The sequence below is a fragment of the Sparus aurata genome, chromosome 17 (assembly GCF_900880675.1).
Source record: "Sparus aurata chromosome 17, fSpaAur1.1, whole genome shotgun sequence".
NCBI classification, from domain to species: Eukaryota; Metazoa; Chordata; class Actinopteri; order Spariformes; family Sparidae; genus Sparus; species Sparus aurata.
The window spans coordinates 9,594,122-9,613,031 of NC_044203.1; the positions used below are offsets into that span (position 1 = coordinate 9,594,122).

Sequence of the window (18,910 nt, forward strand, 5' to 3'; positions counted from 1 at the left end):
ATTTATGCAATCCAGTCTGTCTATTTTTAGACCTTATTGTAAGAGAGCATCTCTTACTAAATTGCATAGTTTGTGAAAGCTCACAATGTTGTTATAAACATACAGTATATATTGCTGTGAGGGAAAACAAATAAAAGGAAACTATATATAAAATTTAAACTGCCACATACATAATTATATATCTTTGAAAACAAGTTATCACCGTAAACATTGCTAACTTCTGATTTTAGGAGAAAGGTTAGTCGGGTTGCAACTAGAGTCCAATCGATACTTTGGGGAGTACATTTCAGTGCATTTTGTTATCAAACACTCTTGACTAAGATATGTAACAGAGGCAGGATATTTTGCAGTTTCACAATAAACTTTTATTGTCAAAATTATATCACTGAAACCGTAAACCTTTCTGGCAATTTCACGAATCGCCACAGACGTATTTTTCTGCATTGTTATGTCTGAAAATAATCATATTGGCGCACATTGGACAAGATATACACCGATACCAATATATCCGTGGTACGCCATTATCGGCCAACCGGTATATCAGTCGGCCTCTAGATCCGACATAATTCCAGTGTTATGATATACAGCTGCAGTCCTGAGGACACTGTTTGTGTATTAATCCATTTCCGAAGTTAGTTCAAGTAGTGTTCTACCAAACATAATGCATGTTTTAAATGTTTTCTTATATAACTGACTGCAAGCTGGGTTTTCAGTTCTGGGCAGAAATAGAGTTGCATTCTTTTCACCACAGCTTCTTCCGCAGTGTGATTTAGCAGCAGTCAGCTGGTGTTTTATGCAGGATGCATGTCTCGTGTACTTTGCAGGTAAACTCCCTGAATGTACAGAGAGGTTTTATTGCAGCCAAACAAAGCTTTATTTTACCAACAGAAGCAAAAAAGAGGTCTCACTCTGCGCCTTTTCTGGGTACCATGAATGTCTCTCCTGTGTGCTTCAGATGCACGACCCTGAGTGTAGAAAAGTATTGCTGTGGAACCTTTGACCTTCTGTTACAAACACTGAAGATTTACTAATATTCACTATCACGCAACATAGTATGCGAAAGTGTGTGTTTTTAAATTGGTGATCTGTTACTGAGATCTTTAGAGCAGGCACAACTTTGGTTGCCATGGTAACATCTTGTCATCTCGAGATGGCGCACAAGAGCAGCTAGGCTGACTCAAGGATGGTCCGGGTTTATACGCCACAGAGTGATGTCTCCTGTCACACATGAACAATCTCTGCAAGCAGGTCGCTGTTCTGTAAGTGAAATGACACACGCACCTTTTCCCCTGACATCACATCATACTACCATCCTGCCAGCCGACTGTCCAATCAGCGGCCGAGGGGAGGCCCAGTGTCGGCGCGGCCGTCCAATCGGCGGATAGCGTGAGCTCTGCTCACCGTCGCGTCGCTCCTGATTGGAGGGTCGAGCTGTGGAGGAGGCGGGATGTGAAGCCAGCGAATCAGAAGTGGTCCGTGTTTCTCATTATCATAAAATATTCAGCAGCATCGCTCCGGTCGCCTGGATAAGTTATCATGAGATAATAAGGTAACACTTTGTTTTGGGCTGGCTGACTTGTTTGTGGAGCACATGAGAAACAATATCTGAAGAGGGGTAATTATTGTTTTGTTTTTTTACTAATTATTATTATTTTTTGTCAGCCCACAACCCCGTTTCTCACCAGTGCTTTCACCATTTAATTGATTTTTTTTTCTCTCGTATTTAATTTTTTTTCTCAATTCAAAAAGATGTGGACTTTCCTGGGAATAGCGAGCTTCACATACCTGTATAAAAAGTCCGACACAGTGTTGACTCTGGCTCCTAAAGAGCTGGTGATGGCCGCAGCCTTATTACTTACAGCCGGGCTGATGCTCTCATACACCAGGTACTTTCAGGACCAGAAGCTCAGAGTCTCTCAGGTGATCCATTTGCCTCTGAGCCTCTTGTCTTCTTTACCTGTCATCAACAACTTTATCCCGCAGTCTTCAACAGGGAGCAGCGAGAAAGCAGAGAACAACTGTAAAAAGGTAAGACAGTTCATATGGAGACGTGATGGCTTTATTTGTGTGGACAAAGGAAGACAAAGAGATACCTGCATGAAAAACTTTTTTTTGTCCATTTAACTGAGGTTAAAGTTACTATATTTGTTTTATTTCTGTTTTCTTTAGAGAAAAAAAAGAAAAAACGCGTTTTTTTCTTCTCAACTTTTATTTAAGCATTTCTGAATTAAATACAAGTGATGTCACAAGTAGAATTCCTGCATTGAAAATGTTACCCGAGTTAAAGTATGCTGGCATAATCTGGAAAATGTACTCGTAGTGTTGAATTTAAAGTTATTCAGTAAAGTAAAATGTCCCCTGTGACTAAGTAATGTAACTACATCCTTATCTATGTAATGATATGATACTGATGTTGGCTGACCTAGAGCTCATTTTGATATATTTTTTAAAGTACTGCCTCTTATGACTATTTTCATGATAGATTAATGCACTGGTTACTGTAATTGATTAAATAATAAATTGAATATTTGGCTTGTATAAGCTCTTAAATGTCTCACTATCACTGGAGTCCAAAGTGGAACTTCAGACTTTGTTTTGTTCGACAAACATTTAAAACCTCAACATTATTTAAAAATAGATTAAAATGATGAAAAGTAAGTAAAAAGACAAGCAGCAAATCTTCACATGTGATGCTGGAAACTTGAAATATTTTTACATGGAAAAAAAACTTAAATGTCATCAAAATAGTTGCGTTTCTGATCATTGATTGGCTGGTTACTGTGATTGATTAATGTAGTTGCTGTAATTTCTCCCACTCACACATTGTATGTGTTGTGTGTAAAGGTTTTACTTTTAAAGTAACTAGTAATTAAAATCTGAATTAGAACTGAAGTAAGCCACCTGTGTAAATGTACTTATATGTTCCACCTGGAGGACAGCTGCTTACATCAGAGGGACATACCTGGTTAATGTACATGTTCCAGTGTTTGCCTTACAGTGCAAGTCACTTTGGACTCTGTGTGTAAGTAGGCTCTCTGTTTTTTCCCAGGGCCGGAGAACAAGGAAAAGAGTGGACATAACGTCCTCTGCCTCGCAGAGCGCCTCAGCCAGTGGCCCCTCAGCGGCACCAGAGCCAGATGTGGTGATAGTTGGGGCCGGGGTCCTTGGCTCAGCTATGGCGGCCGTCCTGGCCCGGGATGGGAAGAGGGTGACGGTGGTGGAGAGGGAAATGAAGGAGCCTGACAGGATCGTGGGGGAGCTGCTGCAGCCTGGAGGATACAGAGCGCTCAAAGAGCTGGGACTGGAAGGTCAGTGACAGAAGCTGGAGGTGACTCAGAGAATAGTGACACGTTATCAGGGGCCTCGGCCTCATAGTCAGACCTTTTTGCATAACTTGTAGTTCCGCTGAAAAAACGATCTCTCAACGAGCTTCTGAAGAGAAACATACTCACACTACACTTAAAACACTCCTTTCTGTTAAAGTTAGATACTGCTGTGTGTGTTTCACATTGGAGCTTTCTGTATTTGTCATTTTGCTTGCGCTCCTCACTCTTGGTTGAAGTGGGCGGGCTCAGGTGACAACGCTTATTTCTCTGCACCAATCGGAACCAGCAGCACTTAAATCAGTATCTGGTGACAGTAGTCTGGCTGTTTGCTCATGTTGCCACTGCTGTCAATCGAGATCTGACCAATACAGTATTAACAAAGCTTCTGCTTTCTTTTCCTTTAACTCTGTCAAAAACATTCCCTATTTAGGACCAGATCAGCTGAAATCAAAGATTTAAAACCAAGCTTTCAGTGAATACTGATGAATAACTCCACCTGCTTCATGTCAGTATTGTTTTGAAAGGGAAATTCACTATAGAATGATGGCTTTTATTTTACCTGCAGTTATCTTACTGCAGGGAAAATAACAGTGTTCCTGATATTTCATACAACCAATGACATTTTCATTTTTACATCTGTAAAACTGGCTTCAGAAAATACATGTTTTCTGGAACTTCAATCAAGAAAAACCCAACTGATTTTTAAAAATTCTATTCGACACTATTCGGTCTGCCTCAAATGATTTATTTATTAGTTTAGCCAGTGAAAGCAATCAGTACTCACTCAGTATCTGCTAAATGTAGTCTGAGGTCATCAGAAATTACGCTACATCATGTTCTGCTATGATTAAAAAAAAAAATCATCATCATTTCATCATTTTAAACCAAATCCTCCACTTACAGCAGTGGCTCTTCACCCGTGTTTCGTTTAGTCTTCATGCATTCAATCCCACACACACAAGTCTATGCAAGCAGCAGCAGACTGAGTGAATGATGAATGTGCGCACTGGGACTACAACCTGTTGCGTGTGTGCGCCCTCAGGTGCAGTGGAGGGTCTGGACGCCCATCTGGTCAACGGTTATGTGATCCATGACATGGAGAGCAGCACAGAGGTGGAGATCCCCTACCCCCAGGCGGAGGAGAGCATCCAGTGCGGACGCGCTTTCCATCACGGTCGATTCATCATGGGCCTGAGGAGGGCCGCGCTGGCCGAGCCAAAGTGAGCAGAGTCCTGAAAATAGAGCCCGTGTGCCAGCTGACCATCTGGCCGCTCGGACTGTGTTTGAGTTCAAATGTGCAGGAGTGTCCTTTAAAATCTGGTGGCCGCCTCGTGTCTCGTAGTCACACGTTCTGTTCTCATGTAAAGGACTGTTTATGCAGTTACCAGTGGTTAGTTAAATGTAGTGCTATATTGTAACACAAGGAAATGATGGTTTACCGAGGAGCTCTTAATATCTCAAGCGCATTTTTGGCCTGTCAGATTAGTTTGTTCTTTTCATGTCACCTGTTCTTCACTGGCGCGTGACGGTGTCGTCTCTTAACTGTGTAATTGCGCCCCCCAGTGTCACAATCGTAGAAGGCTCGGTGACCAGCTTACAGGAGGAGGGGGGCTGCGTAACCGGAGTCCAGTACAAAGATAAAGAAACCGGAGACATCAAGGTGAGAAGAGGCAAACTCTGCAACTGTATACTCCACTTTCCGGCCCCCTCACCTCGTGGAAAGAAACATGTATTAAGTGCTGAATGGTGTGTGTGTGTGTGTGTGTGTGTGTGTGTGTGTGTGTGTGTGATGTGTGCCCTGCAGGAAGTCCACGCACCGCTGACCGTTGTGGCCGACGGCTGTTTCTCCAAATTCAGAAAGAGTCTGGTCTCGGGCAAAGCTCACACCTCCTCTCACTTTGTCGGATGCCTCATGAGGGTAAATACCACTCGGTGTCAGTGCAGTTTTTATTCTGCACTGAGAATGGAAAACACTGTCTGTTTCCAGCTTTATAAATAGGAATCTTTCCTAAAAGCCAGTTTCTCTCTGTCACATATGAGACTGAACCGAAAAAAATATGTTGAAGATGACACTGTGGGCTCTGAGACGTTTTAAACATTACAATCTAAATGCAACTCAGCACGACAGCCCTGCCATGAATGCTACTTTTATGAGGGTTATGAGGAAGTTTTCCAGTTTATGTTTATGACTGTGGCCATTGTTTAAGGTGGTGTGGTGTTGTGCTCAACAAAATTATATTAAGAGGTCTATCTAATATTTTTGTCCTGCCTGTCTACATACATGACTGGGGCAGAATATTAGAAACATCTCTGAATATGATGCAGCTCATTACAACAACACAAAAAGAACCATGACCTTGATGCTAAAATTTATCATTACCCGGCCAATACTTGATTTTTGGGCCAGATTCTGGTATCAGGTAGTTGAAAAAAGTATAGATATCGATGTATCAGCCAATAAACATGAACACAAATTCCATTCGTGACTCAAACAGTAAACTTCACTGGGAATTGAATCATTATAATTTACTCCAAGCATTTTTCTCTGCATTATGCTCTGTGAAAAAAAGTTTTCATATCGATGCAGATTGAACAACATAGTTAGATACTGCAGATGTGCCTAATAAGGTGGCCACTGAGTGTATATACAAAATGATTAATCAGTTAATTTACTGTACAGTAAATCGATAATGGAAATAATGTTAAATTGCGCTCTAGATTAAAATCTGTGACCATTTTGTACATATTAATGATATTTTAATCTGAAGGGCCCCCTCCGTTTCCAATGTAACGCGTGTCTGTGAACGACTCTGTAAACTCGGCTGGACTCATGACAACACTGGCTCAGGATTCTAGTTATTATTATCTTCATGTCTGAGTCATCGCTGTGCTTCTCTCCAGGACTGTCCTCAGTTTAAAGCCAACCACGCTGAGCTAGTGCTGGCCAACCCGAGCCCGGTTCTAATCTACCAGATCTCCTCCTCGGACACCAGGGTACTGGTGGACATCAGGGGGGACATGCCTCGCAACCTCTCAGAGTACATGGCTGAGAAGATCTGCCCACAGCTGCCAGGTAAAAAAAACAAGGGCAGATTTGAACTTCATTTTGAAAATGTCCCTTGAGGTTTTTTATTCCTCTAATTATCGCTAATGTGAAAAGGCCTTTGGCCCTGAGGAAGAATCCCTGTAGCGTGATAAATGATCCGACTTTGTAATCAGGTTTTTATGAAAGCCATCCAGAGTTTGTTCATGAAGCAGTGATGCCAGACTCCTCGGTGGGCAGGAATATGTCCGGACCGCTTCCTGTGCTGTTGTGTGTGTGTACGGCCAAGGAAGCTGCAGTTGAAGGATTTGACATTCATGGTGCGCTCCGCTATTCAGCTGAAATATCAAAGCCTCGGTATCAAAGCTCTAGCTCGGGTAACCTTGACAGAGGTCCGGCTGAAACGGTGGAGTCAGTCACACTGATACATTGATAAATGTACATTCAGAGACCAAAAGAAAAGGCTTTTTTCGTGTGCAGGTGCCCGGTGTGCACCTTTGGTTTTTTTATCCGCAGAGGTAGCTGAGTGACGGACCCCCTGCGCTCTCTCTTTCTCTCTTCCCTTCAGAGCATTTAAAGGAGTCTTTCATGGTGGCGCTGCAGAACGATCGACTCAGGTCCATGCCTGCGAGCTTCCTCCCTCCCTCCCCTGTCAACAAGCCAGGTACTGAAGTGTTATTGACCGCCGCGTTGTTAGAGATAGCCAGAGGGAATCTATTGATCTGATTCCAGCTTGTGTACAGTGCGTGTCCAGGAAGCTATGTAGCGCATCACTTTGGTCATTACTGTGAGACGAATCAAATTAAACAGCTTTCCCAATTTGCAGTAAGTCCGAATTTTAAGCTAAACTCAGAAATTGATGTGAATGCATGCTCCTCCCAGGGGTTTTGGAAAATGCGTAATTAATATATTTTTTTAGCCTGATTGGACAATACTACAACACTATACAGATTAGTCATTTTGGGAAATAAGCCCATGTGAACTGTTGCTGAGAGTTGGATGAGAGGATCAACATAGTTTTCATATCTGTATGGTAAATATGAAGCTTCAGTCCCACAGCCTGTTAACTTAGCTTAGCATAAAAAAATGGAAAAAGTTTGTTAAGTTTTTTAGTTTTTACACTTTGCTAATTGTTGGATTTGGAAACAAGGCTAACATATCCAGGTTTTAAAATACATTTCTGGTAGCTTCATCTGTATCTCACACACACACACACACACACACAGAACACACACACACACACACACACACACACACACACGCAGACACACACACACGAGTGGGATCATCTTCTCATTTAACTCATGTGTGTGTATGTGGGTGTTGGATTGGAGTTGTAGCTCCGTTGGTGTAATGAGCGGTGACAAACTTAAACACTCCCGTAAGGTTTTAACTGTCGGAACATCAGAAATAATAGCACAGAGAAACGGTACAAGTCGTCTTCCACGCGCCATCCCGCTCGCCGTGTTTGACACTAATTGGCGGATTACAAAGCGCTGACGAGAAAGAGGAAAAAAAAGACAAGGACGACAACTGGTCATGTATTTTGGATGTGAGACCAACAGCAGTCTGTTGTTTTTCAGGCGTGCTTCTCCTGGGCGACGCTTACAACATGAGGCACCCTCTGACGGGAGGGGGGATGAGCGTTGCGCTCAACGACGTTCGCATCTGGAGGAGTCTGCTCCAGAACATCCCCGATCTGTACGACGACGAGGCCATGCTGCAGGTGAACGCAAGAACTAGAACCGCCCCGTTCTCATGCCCACAATTCAAGAACCTTTTCCTTGTCAGGGCTGACAAGTCCTCACGTTAAGACTGTTGAAAAATGTATGAAGTCAGAAAAAAAAAACAAAAAAAACAAGTGCCAGCGGCAAGGTTCATTGATTACAGAAGCTATATTTGGAGCCTCCACTGCATCACATCTGGCTTGTCCTATTATTCCCTCTGCTGAGGGTGAGAGACTGCAGGCCAGCGTGCGATATTACACTCTGCTTTTTTTCCCTTCTTCTCAATAGGCAAAGAAAAAATTCCACTGGGAACGCAAGTCATCACATTCTTTCGTGGTGAATGTGTTGGCCCAGGCCCTGTATGAGCTGTTTGCAGCCACTGACAGTGAGTCTCTGCCTGCCTCTGCATCTAATAACACTCGGGGAAAAAAACAATGACAGAGGGATCAGACACGATTGTTATTCTGCAGTGAATAAGCACTAAAAGTCAAAAATCTGTAATCATTTCAAACAACACTTGATCGCCTTTTTGATCCCTGTGTCTATGTGCGTGTTCTGTGTCAACCAGAGTCTCTTCACGAGCTGAGGAGAGCCTGCTTCCGCTACTTCAAGCTTGGTGGAGAGTGTATTAATGGGCCCATTGGACTCCTCTCAGTGTAAGCATTGAATAATGTCTTCCACAACAGAATAGGATAGACGCGATGTCTCTGATATGGCGTAATTGAAAGCAGGCCGGGGTAAAGGGAACAGTTTTACATGTTGGGGAACACACTCATTTGCTTTCTTGCTTCGGGTTAAATGAGAGGATTGATGCCGCTCTAATGTCTGCAGTCTAAATTTGAAACTAAAGCCGGCTTGCCTCGCTGAGCATAAACACTGGATACGGGGAAATAGCTAGCTTCTCTCAATCCAAAATTGGCCTACCAGCACCTCTGACGACAAGACTCCAGGAAGTTACTGTGTCAAGTCAAGAGATAGTCCGACACGCAACTCCCTGTGAAACGACAACTTGTTTTTGTACAGATTCACAAAGTTAGCATAAAACTAAAGACCACTTATTAAAATGTCATCGTGTTAGTTAACTGTTGTGTCAAGTGTAGTTTCATAGGGGGTTACGTGCTGGACTGCTTCATAGATGGGACCAGTGAGCAGCGGTTGCTGCCCGTTTTCCTCAGTTTCCAGACTTTGTCCTAAGCTAAGCTAGCTGTATTTAACATACAGACATGAGAGTGGTATCAGTCTACTCGTCTTGGTCCCAGCAAGAAAGCAAATATGCCTGCCTCCCAAAATGTTGAATGTTTTCTTTAAAGGGGCACTATGTACTTTTGGAGATGAAGTTCAAAATCCGAATTTTTATATTGACAAGATTAACGAGGTAATAATACAAACTCAGGAATACTGATCTTTTCTATAAGTGCATAAAGAAGTTGCTCTCATCTGAACACTGTTTGAAGTTAGAAAGGTGGCAGGGTCCGCCAAATATAAAAAACTGAAGCAGTGTAAAACTGTGTCGTCCTTTAGGGTCAGTTTGTTTATTTGGTTGGTTTAGGCGTTAAATAAAATCAGTCAATACAGATCTTTCTCTTATTGATTGAAATGTCTTCCCCAAAACTACATAGTGCACCTTTAAAGGCATCATATATAACATTTACATATTCAAACGTCTTAAATGTTGAGTTGTATACAACTTTCAAACTACATTTTTGTTGTTATTTTTCGTCTGAGGGACTTTTAGAGGCAGAAACGACACGGTGTGCTTTTGAATACAACATTAAAAACACGAGACGCAGCGCGTTGTTGAATAAACGCCATCTTGGTTTTTATCAGGTTGTCACCCAAACCCATGACCCTCATCGGACACTTCTTCGCCGTGGCACTGTACGCAATATACTACAACTTCAAGTCTGAGTCGTGGAGCACCAAACCTCGAGCTTTATTCAAGAGCGGAGCCATCCTGTACCGGGCCTGCACAGTCATGTTGCCTCTCATCTACTCTGAACTCAAGTACCTGGTGTACTGAGGAGCGCTTCATGTGGACACAGAAAGGCCGGGTCCCAACAGACCTCTGGCTGATTTGGAAGCAAAACGAAACATTGTTTTTTTCGTCAGTAGTTTCTCTGTGTGCCTTCCTGCTGAAAGTGGCACTGTTGGCCATCTTAAATCATGACTGTGACTTTATTATCGTGGGGTTTTTTTTTGCAGTATCCCCCTGCCTTACTGAAGATGTCATTGTCTCAGTGTCCTACTTAATGCCTTGTTTAATTTGGACATATTATGCAACAATGCCTTTGGTGTAAACCTGTTTGTGCTCACCCACACTCTGGCCTATATGCTGGGGGATTGCAATGCACGGCGTATAAACTCACACCCTAAATTACACTGAATATTCAATATTGTGGAATCATTCCTGCCAAACAGAACTGCTGTGTGGAACATGGCGTCTGAATTTTATAAGGATTTTGCAATAGAGCCACTTTTGTTCTGTACATATTGCTGTTTGAGCTACTGTGGCCTGTATTTAATGTGGAAATTCATTTTAATCTGAAGCACTGATGATGGGATGTCATAAAAACAGGAAGCGGTTTCGTCTTCATACACACACAAAAAAATCCAGTATACTTCACCATGATTCTGTTTAGGAAAAGGCTTTCAGTACTTCATTTGTTCACATCACACACATTCTTTCCGGTAATGATCATTTCCTGCCTTCCTGATACTGTTGCTCTGTACCTATTGTGATAAGGGACTTTTTGTAGCGCATTTTTGGTGCTTTTTTAGCCAGCCTAAAACATGCTGACAGTGCAGCTGACAAAACCCCAATCTCAGAACCCGAGAATGATCCCAGCACTATTTTGGTCCTGCCGGGTGTCAGTAAGGAGCTGACACGGCATGTTGCCTGGGGGAAGTTTGGGTTTGACTTGGACCTGTGAGAGAAGGAACGATCGCATCAGGATCGGTGGATAATGCTCAGGTGCTGTTTGTCCTGAGCTGACACATGGAAGAAAACTCAAGGTGTGCCTGCCGTGGGCCTGACGGGCCATTAAATAAATCATACGTGACAGACAAGAATTGTTGTTTCCAGTTTTCCTGTCTTCTTACATCAGACTTCTTTGGGTCATTTGTAGAATTACAGTTATTTGTATTGATTAAATATCTGAGAATAACCAGAGCATAGAGTGAGCACCTAATGGACCCCTGGGGGCATACCAATACATTTAAATTTTACACCTACCGGACCATCACTGCCAAATGCAACCATTAGATGGCGCTCACTCACAGCTAAAGGAGCTCTGTTAGAAACAGAGGCCCTGTTTATCATTCTGCCTATCACGGTTCAGCTCTCAATGGTATGGATTGTGGTACCCTGCTGTGCTTCAGCATCGAAAGTCAGGAGAAATGTATTGGAACACGATGAATTGTTGACATTGCGAGAGTTTTCAATATTGCTTTAGCTATTTTTATCTGGGTTGGTTTTAATAAAGCACAGTGGGAACACTGAAGAGGTTTTACTTTTTTCAACTAGAATAAATGTAGCAGTTAGTCAGCGACCAGGGAATGTTCCCATGTTTAATAACTCAGGGATGTAAAAATAAAAAAAAACTTGGAGGGTAAGATGATCTAAAAACAAACTATAATGATTGTAACAGCAGCCATTAGACAAAACAGAGGCCTCATTTGTTATTCTTGCCGTATAAAATCACCTTTTAAATAATTTCTATGTTGTAGCAATGCTGATGTTCATCACTATACTTTTTAAATATGAAAAACTGACACTTGAGAGATTCACTGGTGAACCAAGTTGATCAATTTGCAGTTTTATTTTGAAAAAAAAAAAAATCAAACTTCACTCAAGGTCACTGTACAAGGTACACTAAGAACTGTAGGTACAGTGCAATCAGACCCATCAGATACACAAACCTGTAAAGATCTTCAAAGACCGAGTGGCCGATGTGGCAGGCAGGCTGTGCTGATTTTTCTGTTGTGGTCAGAGCCTATTTCAAGATGTTGAATCCCATTTTCAAGAGAAAACTTGACAAAAGAGAAACAGGCCTTTGGCTATGTCTCTTGATTCCTGCATCTAAACTTCAAACCAGTGGCCGAGCTCCATTGTAAGGGTTGAGACAGTCATTATTAACTGGAGTTCACAACTAAAAGTCTACTGTCTCACTTTAAAAAAGCTTTCATGAATCGATTAGATCAATTTGCTTTAACAGGAGGCAGTGTGAAGGTAAACAGACCGATAAAGCAATAATTACATTTACTAGTTAATTCAATTTTGTTGTTCTGTTTTTTAAATGAATGACCTGAACATGTCGTTTTTACCTCCTAATAATTTCTCTTATTCAAAGACAGCTGCCCAGGTAAATAATTTAAAGGTGTGTGTGCGCAGTGTATGACTTAATTAACTGATAAAACATACAGAGCAGCAGCAGGACCCCTGCCAATACTGAACAGCTCAATTATTAATCTGAACATTCATTGTTATTCTAAGTTAAATTGTCTTTAATTGGACAATTTAAAATGGCTTTTATAAATATATAAATGTATCTTAATTCAACACTGCTTAAGTGGCACACTTTCGATTCAATATACCAGCAACCACCGTCTATCACTGGTTCGTCATGAAGTCAGAGGATTTAAAACAAAAGGTAACAAAACTTGTGAAAAAGACGCAGCACAAATCCAGTCATATCCCAGGTTACAACAATTAATTCAGCTTTATTGTTATTTATACATCACTGATACATTGTATTCTGGTGAAATAATTGGAAGAATTATCCATATTATTCTTTGTGACGCTCCACAAGGACACAAATACTGGTGTGGAAGACCAGAAAGGGGGGAAGAAAGCTCCTGGGGAGGGTAATGTTCTGTACACACTTCCCTTCGCCCGCCATCATCTGCCTGTCAGAGGTCAGTCTGCCTGCATACCTACCTGTGCCTACTGAGACTCACCTGACAGCCACATGAGGAGAGAAACCAGCCCTGCTGCCACGTTTAACCACGTTCAACCCCCCCTTCCTACCTTAGAGTAATCCTCCTTTTTAGACATACAGAGCATTAGGGCAAACCCTTATTGATATTGGTAGCAGCAAGCTTTCTACTAACAGTTAACATCTTAATGATCTAAACAAAGAAGTACTGTACAGCTACTGCTAAGAGAATATAAGAACCTGGCCATGACGCTTTTACACCAGATTAAAGTGCTAGAAGCAACCCACCAATCCACACTTTATATATATTTTTCTGGTATATATATATATATATATATATATATATATATATATATATATATATATATATATATATATATATATATATATATATATATATATATATATATATATATATATATATAGTGAACAAATTACTATTTTAACATTAATTTACAGGGTAATATACATTATATTGTAATAGCTGAAATATCAGCACAAAGAGATCACTGTCACACTTAACAGCAAAATATATATGATTATATAAATCCATATATAATCATATATACCAATATATAATTGTCATATATGCATGTAAAACAGTTAACCACGTCTCAGGCTTTTCAAATGATACCCAGAAAAGCAATTGTGTATCAAGACGTAAAAGCTTTACAAGTTTCTCTCTTGAAAGAGCGACAGGCGGCGGCAAAAATGCCACGACCTGCGGGTATTTGAGGTCACAGGACAGTTATTTGCATATTCCACAAATCTATTGCAACACGTTACTGTCTACAAACAGTACAGCCAGCATCCTTGCGAGAGGAGCTGGTGTTAGCTGGACTCACACATACACCCACTGAACAGAACATTACGACGATGGGTGATCTGATTATAGCTATGTGCTTTCAGATGGTGTGCTATGACAGTGAACAACAGGAGGACTACAATACACGATACTCTATAGTTTAGCCTCAGAAGACAACCCAAAACTGTACTGTACTGAAAAAAGACCAACCCCTCCCTCCCCCCAGCAAATATCCTCTCTTCTCTGAGTTAAGCGTCATCGTATCCTGCTGCTGATGAGTTTTGTATATATTGGAGTTTTACTGCAAATCACAACTTATTCTGACACTCCACCATCATCAAGAGTAATGGAATGTGTTCAGCTTTTGTCTCGTTTATTTCCCTCAAACTGGGTCTCTCTCCGTCAAGGCTGACAGCACAGTGAGCAACATCCTACTGAATGAACAAAGTTCTAGGGGGGTCTGAGAGGGTGCAGGGACGCCTCGAGGTTCTGTAAAGTTCAGATACACAATCTGGACCAGTGGGGCAGTTCTCTCTTCTCGCAGCAGTCCCAAACCTCAGCCGCCATCATCTTCACCACCTCTCAAATGAGAGGAGCTCCGATGGTCCTTGCCTCTTCAAGCCTGGATGCTTCCCCCTCTTCATCCCCCTGACACAACCTCATCTCACGATCATTTTTCACTGCTTTACACACTCCCCCTACTCTGCAAAGACGCTGCACAAGGCTGTAACAAGATACACACAAAGGTAATTTTTCACAAAGAAAAAAAGCTCCGTAATAACTGCAGTAGTAACGCACAACAAGCATCCGATAGCTGGCTTCCGGCCTGGGGAGCCCTGGTGATGTGCAGTTAGGTTTGGGACGTTGCCATTGTTCTAAAGGAGGAGGACTCCTCTGTTTGCCCTTTGCAGGACTTGTTTTTTTTTTTCCCTGTGGTGCACTGTTTTGTTATTCAAAAGCCCAGATCTCTATGTCCTGCACATAGAAATCCTCCTTTTTCGAGAGCATGGGGTTCCCAAATGTTTTACAAGAGTGACTCCTCCCATGGTAGAGGTCTCCGTCCAGCCACAGGCCAAACTCACCACTAAAAGGAAAAAAAGAACAAAAGTCAATATTTCTCAAAGTGCCTATGTCAATCAACATACATCATCTTCTTTTTTATAACATTATTTCATTTGGTAGCCTCACTTTAGACTCTCCTGCAACAACAGATTCAAATTAAACAGATGTGGCTAGAATTGCTACATTGCTGTTACTGTGTGCTCACCTTCCTCCACCAAAAGCTAAGGAGTCCATATCTCCTTTGATGAAGAACATGTTGTCACCCGTCCATTTGTACACCTGTTGCAGACAAAAAGAGCATATATTAGAAAGACGTTGTACGACAAAGTCAATGTTTACATAATCTAATATTCTCTGGCGGTAGTCTTTATCGGGTTGAGAACAGGAGAGGCATGTTTCCCTCTGTGGGTGGACCCAGAATGAAGGTCTGATAATTCAGTTACAGCTATTAGACCAAAGGAAATATCTGATGCGCCCATGTATAAAGGGTGGGGGACTGATACTTATCGGAATTGTGATTCTCTCTTTAGAAATGATGTCGAGGTGCAGAAAAGTCAATAAATCGGAAATGTAAAAATCAGTTCTCAACATTATGAAAACTTAATGGAGTGCGAGCAAAGATAAAGGATCTAAATTCATCCTTTATTTTTATCATGGATCATTTAGAATTATTCTCTGTTTTTAATAGGTCATATTTTGCTTTTGGGGTTTCGCCTTTCCTTTATTGTGTTCTGTAGCATTTTTGTGCATGTGAAAGGTCTGCAAAGTTAAAAAAGCCTAAAGTCCATGCCAAAGGGAGTTACTCTTTCCCCCAGAGAACACTGCTCCTGCACTGCCTCAAACACCTGGTGTGGAGTCGAGCCTTTACCTCAGTAACTTATGATCCGGCTGTACCACAACATGCTTACCAGCTGTAGCTGTGGTTTGGATCAATTTTAACGTCCTTGGATCACACTACCTTGCTTGGCATGACGGGCCCTACTATGCCTCTGAGTGGCTGCATCCCGCCCTTGAAGTAATGTCCATGTGCAACTCTCACCAAAGACTGAACGGAGGCGAGATGTCTCACTCTGAACTAAAACGAAGCGTTCAACACAGTGTAAACAGGGATGCATCACATGAGAAAAATAATGTGTTTTTTTTTTATTTTATTTTAGTATGTAAACCTATTCTGCTAGGAGCCCCAAATAAAAGTATGAACCTAAAAATTAGCATCATATTACCTCTTTAAAAGTAGAAAGAAGTCACACAGTGGGAATAAATAGATAGTGTACAGAAATCAAGATGCAGATTGATAATCACTTTCTAAATGCGTAATAGCCCTCTGAATCACAATCAAAGTGTAACGTGCCTAGAGATTCACAACTTACATTATAGTGTAAGCCATACTATTTTTTTTCCTTGTGGTATAAGTTCTTGTTATAAACCCAGATGCTGTCAATTGTCCTTTTTAGATAGAAAAGGCGGCACATTTGCTCCAAGGTAAGGAAAGCAATGTGCCGGCCTGTCTTTCTAAAACCGAGGCGTAATATTCCTCCTTTTCCAAAAGCCGCCTCTGAGGTAGGCGTAAACATGTGACGTGACGTGAAGCTCGAAGTTGGGCTGTGAACAGTGACATAGAATTTGTCTTCAAAATAAGAGCTTTACATTGCACCCCATTGGAGTTTAGAACTGGGTTCTTAGCCGGGGGCTTTTAGTTTGAAAGTAGCGACCGTTCCTAGCTTGCCGACACAACATCAAGCTAACACAACCAAACAGCTACAGAGACAGAGGAGACGCTAGCATCTCCTGGATCTCAGTGGCTGTCCAGTTGTTCATCTTAATGTCCGCGGATGAAGTGATGGACTGACTGCTGTGATCAGCTGTTTCTTGGTTTTAAAACTCCCCGGCTGTGGGTCGCACAACAGTGCAGGTCATTGACACCTCCGCCCACCTCACACTGAGGCCGGCACATTTCCGCCTCGTTTTTAGATAGCAGGCGAGGCGGAAATATGTGTACCCTCTGAGGCAGAAAATCGGTGGACCAAAACAGACCCCCAATTTGCCGCCCTCAGTCTAAAACCGTGAACCGAGCCGCCAAAAGGACGAGCAAATTGACGGCTTGGTGCTCTGTCTAAAAACGGCTAATAATTTGCCTTCAGCCCATTCATCTCGGTGACCCTGGGTTGTATAAATGTGGTGTAAATACTCTCAACATCTATAAAGATGTACAAACAGATCTCTATTACAGCATGTGTTTAGAGTGTCACATGCGTCGAGAACGGCATGTGACGAGCAATTAAATTCACAGAATACATTATGTGGTGTATCGCACTGTAATTGAGTTGCATTGCATTTGCCACGTTAAGTGCATTATACAGTTGTGTTCAAGTATGTAGTAAATAAACACACTTTGCTGTTGTGTGGAACTAAGAACAAGTTTGAAAAAGACTTCGTGAGGCACTGTGTTGGAAATGGGTGTATATGCATGTACTCCAATGCTGCCTCCACTCTCTGATGTAAGAAGTGTTTTGGCCCTGGTGGAACAACAACAGTATCTTCTAAAACAGCATTAAAAGCTTTTTCTTTTTTTTGCCACTTGACATAGTGAATGTATTCGCAAACAGCTGCTTATTTAAACATCCAGCAGATACAAAGCAACATTAGCATTCATTTGAAGTCCTGTTTGTGTCCACCAGATGAACGTAAATCAAATATTAGCTCTCCTTTTAGGTTGGTTTTAGCTCCACTATGTTCACCAGCTTGTTTCTTACTAAAGGTTTTTGTTACTTGGTGCACAGTCTGCTCATCAACGTTTTTTCATTGAAAACAGCTGGAAATCAGGTTGTTGTCAGTGATGAAACTAAACTAAAACAGTTAAGTTAGTAGTAAAAGCAAAAGAATGAGCAACGAACAAGTTTTGTTGAGCTCAGGGGAACTATAGAGCTGGGTAGTTATTTTCTGATGGCTTGTCACTACAAGTGGCACCATTCCCTTTACACACAGTCGTTTTACCCATTGTTAATATGAAAATATTCAAAAAGTAATATTAGCCACAAGTGCACTAGTGCTGCTGTATGTCTTCTGAGAGTATACTGCACATATCAACAAAACTGAAAATATAAATGTACAACTTAAAAGGGTCCATATTATAGGAAGTAAAATTTGCAGTATCAAAGGTCTCACTTCACAAAGAAAAGCACGCAGCTCGCCTTTAAACGAGCCATCAACTTCTGTAAGGTTGTTAAGTCACAACTATACAGCCACCAGCCTTAGCCACACCCCCAGCCTGCAAGTGGTTGCAAAAACACCAGCAGGTGCTGCAACAATGTACAGTATGAGCAAAATATTGTGTTTTTGAACAACAGCATTTTCTAGTACACACCCAAAATAAAAATGTGAACCAGAAATGACATAAGTATTTAAGAAAATTTAAACCCGATCCTCAAAGTGAGGAAGGTGTCGTACCTCAAACTCTGGATTGAAGGTGAAGAGGAAGGTCTCTCCTGTGCCATAAAAGCCATCGCTGACTTTAAAAGGCTCAGATGCCAACGCACCAAATACCTGGAAACAAAGAAATCAAGCAGAAGGACAACTGACTACTGTGTACTTGGGATGTAACTAAATCATTGACCAGAGAATGATGCCATGATGAATTAAGGCCTCTGCAAGCTTACCTGGCCATCACTGTCCTTAATGACCATGAGCACTGGGGTGTCCTGGCCCTGCATGGCTCTGTACAGTGTCTTAATGCTCATGCCATGCTTTGACGTGCCAAAAGCAAGTGTCCATGGGTACCCAATGGTCCGTGGTGGGAGATTCCGGGCAAGCTGTGTGTGTGTGTGGCGCGCCGGGGGGGGGGGAATAATAAAGAACGAGGAAGGGTGGAAGAGGGAAAAAGAGAGAGGATATGAAACACAGAAAGGCCACTGCAACCAATGCTCAATTACATCTGCGGTGACCTTTTAACACTGTCTGGCGTTTAAAGAATAGTAACAGGGCTCCAAACACAGAACCGTCTCAAGAGAAAGAGA

At 41.8% G+C, this 18,910-nt stretch overlaps 2 protein-coding genes across 9 annotated transcripts in view; one reads left to right on the forward strand and one right to left on the reverse strand.

Moving 5' to 3' along the window:
* Positions 1-1,514: 1,514 nt before the first annotated feature.
* On the forward strand, positions 1,515-11,165 carry sqlea (squalene epoxidase a). The gene is made up of 11 exons (XM_030394575.1): positions 1,515-2,028; positions 3,050-3,308; positions 4,369-4,546; positions 4,890-4,986; positions 5,131-5,244; positions 6,228-6,399; positions 6,938-7,033; positions 7,953-8,095; positions 8,385-8,481; positions 8,665-8,752; positions 9,924-11,165. Exons 1-11 carry the CDS (start codon positions 1,750-1,752, stop codon positions 10,114-10,116), a joined length of 1,716 nt encoding a protein of 571 aa, XP_030250435.1. The 5' UTR covers positions 1,515-1,749; the 3' UTR covers positions 10,117-11,165.
* A 2,383-nt stretch (positions 11,166-13,548) lies between these two features.
* oxr1a (oxidation resistance 1a) overlaps positions 13,549-18,910 on the reverse strand; it is a 169,462-nt gene continuing 164,100 nt past the window's right edge. For 7 of the 8 annotated variants that reach the window (XM_030394578.1, XM_030394582.1, XM_030394577.1 and 4 more), the window contains 4 exons: positions 18,554-18,706; positions 18,345-18,440; positions 15,103-15,176; positions 13,549-14,919 (listed from right to left, as the gene is read on the reverse strand). In XM_030394578.1, coding sequence (XP_030250438.1) covers positions 14,784-14,919; positions 15,103-15,176; positions 18,345-18,440; positions 18,554-18,706 — 459 coding nt within the window. In that variant the 3' untranslated portion in view covers positions 13,549-14,783. Of the gene's footprint in view, positions 14,920-15,102; positions 15,177-16,974; positions 18,086-18,308; positions 18,441-18,553; positions 18,707-18,910 lie in introns of those variants that run through there. The other variant, XM_030394581.1, reaches the window with a different exon arrangement.